Source organism: Lactuca serriola, chromosome 9, assembly GCF_051521515.1.
Source record: "Lactuca serriola cultivar US96UC23 chromosome 9, Lser_US96UC23_V15, whole genome shotgun sequence".
NCBI classification, from domain to species: Eukaryota; Viridiplantae; Streptophyta; class Magnoliopsida; order Asterales; family Asteraceae; genus Lactuca; species Lactuca serriola.
In genome coordinates, this window is record NC_136416.1 from 131,990,817 (window position 1) to 131,994,631 (window position 3,815).

The 3,815-nt window shown below is 39.8% G+C and overlaps 1 protein-coding gene across 1 annotated transcript; it reads left to right on the forward strand.

Moving 5' to 3' along the window:
• The first annotated feature begins 1,095 nt into the window (after positions 1-1,095).
• Positions 1,096-3,081, forward strand: LOC145076100 (uncharacterized). Its single transcript, XM_079022099.1, has one exon. The coding sequence runs from the start codon at positions 1,096-1,098 to the stop codon at positions 3,079-3,081; it is 1,986 nt and encodes a 661-aa protein (XP_078878225.1).
• The last annotated feature ends 734 nt before the right edge of the window (positions 3,082-3,815 follow it).

Below are 3,815 nucleotides of genomic sequence, written 5' to 3' on the forward strand. Positions count from 1 at the left end.
TACGAGGAGTCAATATTCAATCTTTGGGATTGAAAGTTTTAAATCATGCTTGTTGGGCCTTGCTAGCCCAATAACATGATCTTTGGGCCCGAAGGGGACGCGCTTACATGTTAATGGGCGTTCTATGACCTAATTTCATGTAAAAGGACTTTCAATAGCTCTATTGTGTTGTTGGGCCCCAAGGGTACATTAGTACTGCTAGCGAAGTCGAGAAGTCAAATGCGAGTCGGGCCAAGTGCCTTTCGTATTCCCGATAGCCTTGAGTGACTTATGGAAATAAAGGAGGCTTCTTACCCTCCTTTCTCCTCGGTTGTGGCGCTATTAGAAACCGAGTAAGCAGATTCGTGACTGATCCATGCATGGATCATGAAAGCCCAAAATGTGATGGATTAGTGATTACTAGTGGGCTAGAAGGTGGTTTGGGCTCAATGGTTGGGTTGTGCATGGTAACCCACAAATTGAATTAGGGTTGCATGAAGACTAGGGCAACATTTTTAAGGCTTCATAAGTGCTAAAAACGTTACTATTTGCTTCATAAAGCCTCCTAGCCGTTTTTGACACTCTTTGGTGGATTAGGGTTACACTTTAATGCTTATGATGACTCCTTAATGCTTCTTGTGGCTCCTTAATGAAGCATAGCCGTTTTTTTTTCATTCACAAGTCTCATGGACGTTTTTTTTGTGTTCTTTCAAGAGTTACCTTAATTTCTATTTACTAGTTTTAATGAATAATTGGTTGGTTGGCTTGTAACCACCAAATTTGTAATAAAGGCTTCATATAAAGCCAAATTATGCATGGAAAAAGTAATAGACGAATTTCTAATCAAAGAACCCTTTTGTTCACTTTGAATTATTGTTATAATTCACAAATTATCTTGTTAGGACGTGTTCTTGACTTGATACGAACTCAATCCAATAGGTCTTGGATTGTTTTCACTGGTATACAACTTAATAGGTCTTGAGTTGTTACTAATCTATCCATTTCTTTCCATTCATATATCATTTGTGGTTACTATTCTCTTTTAATTTACCTAAACACTACCCTACTCACCAAATCAAGCCCATACACGCATCATAAGTGGTATCAGAGAGCATAATGGATTTTGATGATCCGGAGTTCCTACAAAATCTTCGTGAAGCATTAAGAAACATCCAAGAAGGTGGAAATCGAAGGCAACCCCGCCGTGGTGAACATAGGGTTGTGGAAGAATTCAAGGTGTCTGAATTGCCTGAATTTGTTGGTGGAACTGATCCTGAACGCTACTTGGAGTGGGAAAGGAAGATTGAAAGAATGTTCGAGTTCAAAGAAGTGGATGATGAAAAAAGCTGCAAGTATGCCATTCTCAAGCTAAGTGGTGGTGCTTCATTGTGGTTTGAAGGGCTTAAGGCCAAGAGAACCCGTGAAGGCAAAGAAAAAATTTGTTCTTGGCTTTCTCTAAAACGAAAGCTAAGAAAGAGATATGTTCCTTCTACTCATAGAATTGCCACTTACAAGAAGATTGCTGATTTGAGGCAAGGAAAAATGAGTGTAAGAGAATACATTGATGAATTTGAGAAGTTGTCCTTGATGGGGGATATTGAAGAAATTGAAGAACAAAAAATGACTCGTTTTCTAAAAGGGTTGAACTACAACATTGCCAATGTTGTGGAGTTATATCCTTATGCTGATTTTGGAACTCTTTGTGGTTTGTGTTTGAAGTTGGAGGGGCAGGCCAAAGCACGTTATGGTGGGAGTTCAAGTTCAAGTCTCGAAAGTCCCAAGTCAAAGTCGTGGTCCAAGCCCGAGTCTAGCAATAGACAAAATTCTGTTTCTACTCCTTCTGGTTCTAGTAGTGTTCCCGTTGCTCCTAAACTTACTAGTGGTACCAAAGAAACTAGTTTGGCGAAAATTAGATGTTTCAAGTGTCGAGGTTTTGGTCATTACCAAAATGCTTGTCCAAACAAAAGGGTGGTGACTTTAAGGGAGGCCATTGAATGTCGTGAAGAGTTGGAGGAAGAAGAGAGGTTGGCGGGTATTTTTTATGATACACAACAAGAAGAGGAAGAAGAGGAGGAGGTAGAGTATGAAGCACCGGTGTATGATACAGTTTTGGTGCTTAGAACCCTTAAAACTCAAGGGGTTCAAACCGTGGCTGATATGGATCAACGAGACCAATTGTTTCACACCAAATGTTTGGTTAGAAACAAGTGGTGTAGTTTGATTATTGATGGTGGAAGTTGTACTAATGTTGCTTCTAATGAAATGGTGATCAAATTGGGTTTGTCTACTACAAACCACCCAAAACCATATGTTCTTCATTGGTTGGATGATGGAAGCAAAATAAAGGTGACAAAACAGGTTAGAGTTGGTCTAACTATGGGGTCTTATGAAGATGAAGTGTTGTGTGATGTTATTCCTATGGATGCATGTCATATTTTGTTGGGGCGTCCTTGGCAATTTGATAGGGACGTGTTACATAGAGGGAGGAGCAATGAATATGAGTTGAAACACAATAATAAAAAAATTGTGTTAAAACCCATGTCCCCAACGGCCATAAGGTCCATGAATTCTAAACAAGTAAAAAAACCTAATCTTTCTATGTTTGCTAGTGAAAGGGAGGTGGAGCAAGTTCTTGACAAAGGTGATGTTATCTACATGCTTGTGGCCAAAGAGCATGCAAAGGTGGAGAAGATGGTGCATGGAGAAAACGCTATTGCTGATTTGCTTTTGGAGTTTCAAGATGTGTTTCCAAGCGAATTACCACCGGGTTTGCCTCCAATCCGTGGTATCGAACACCAAATTGACCTTATTCCGGGTGCTCCTTTGCCCAATAAAGCCGCCTATAGATGTAATCCGGAGGTGACAAAAGAGTTGCAAAAACAAATTGATGAACTCATGAAAATGGGTTATGTTCGTGAAAGCCTAAGTCCTTGTGCTGTTCCAGTTTTGTTGGTTCCAAAAAAAGATGGTTCTTGGAGGATGTGTGTTGATAGTAGGGCCGTTAATAACATCACCATAAAATACCGATTTCCTATTCCTAGAATTGATGATTTGTTGGACGAGTTGCATATGGTTCTATTGTGTTCTCAAAAATTGATTTGAGAAGTGGTTACCATCAAATTCGTATGCGTGAAGGGGATGAATGGAAAACAGCCTTTAAAACTAAACATGGCTTGTATGAATGGACCGTGATGCCTTTAGGTCTAACTAATGCACCTAGCACTTTCATGCGACTAATGAATGAAGTGCTAAAATCTTTTTTGGGCAGGTTTGTGGTTGTGTACCTTGATGATATCTTGGTATATAGCAAGAGCTTGGAGGATCATTTGGTGCACTTAAAACAGGTTTTCGAGACGCTTAGAGCTCAAAAACTCTATGGGAAGCAAGAAAAATGTTCGTTTTTGGTGGAAGAAGTGGCATTTTTGGGTTTTGTGGTGTCAAGAAATGGCGTGTCCGTGGACCCATCCAAGACTGAAGCAATCAAGTCATGGCCTATTCCTACTAATATTTCTGAAGTTAGATCATTTCATGGTCTTGCTTCTTTCTATAGAAGATTTGTTCGTGATTTTAGCACCATTGCAAGTCCCATAACAGGTTGTTTGAAGAAAGGAGTCTTTGCATGGGGAGAAGAAGCTCAAAAGGCATTTGAGAAACTCAAGGCATTGTTGTGTGATGCTCCTATTTTGGCTCTTCCTGATTTTTCTCAACCATTTGAAGTGGAGTGTGATGCAAGTGGAGTTGGTATTGGGGCTGTTTTGATCCAATCCAAACGTCCTATTGCTTATTTTTCTGAAAAGTTGGGTGGTGCTCGTTTGAATTATTGCACTTATGATAAG

Bases quoted from the DNA above. Each gene is read 5' to 3' on its own strand.
- LOC145076100 (XM_079022099.1), top strand. From the start codon at position 1,096: ATGGATTTTGATGATCCGGAGTTCCTACAAAATCTTCGTGAAGCATTA.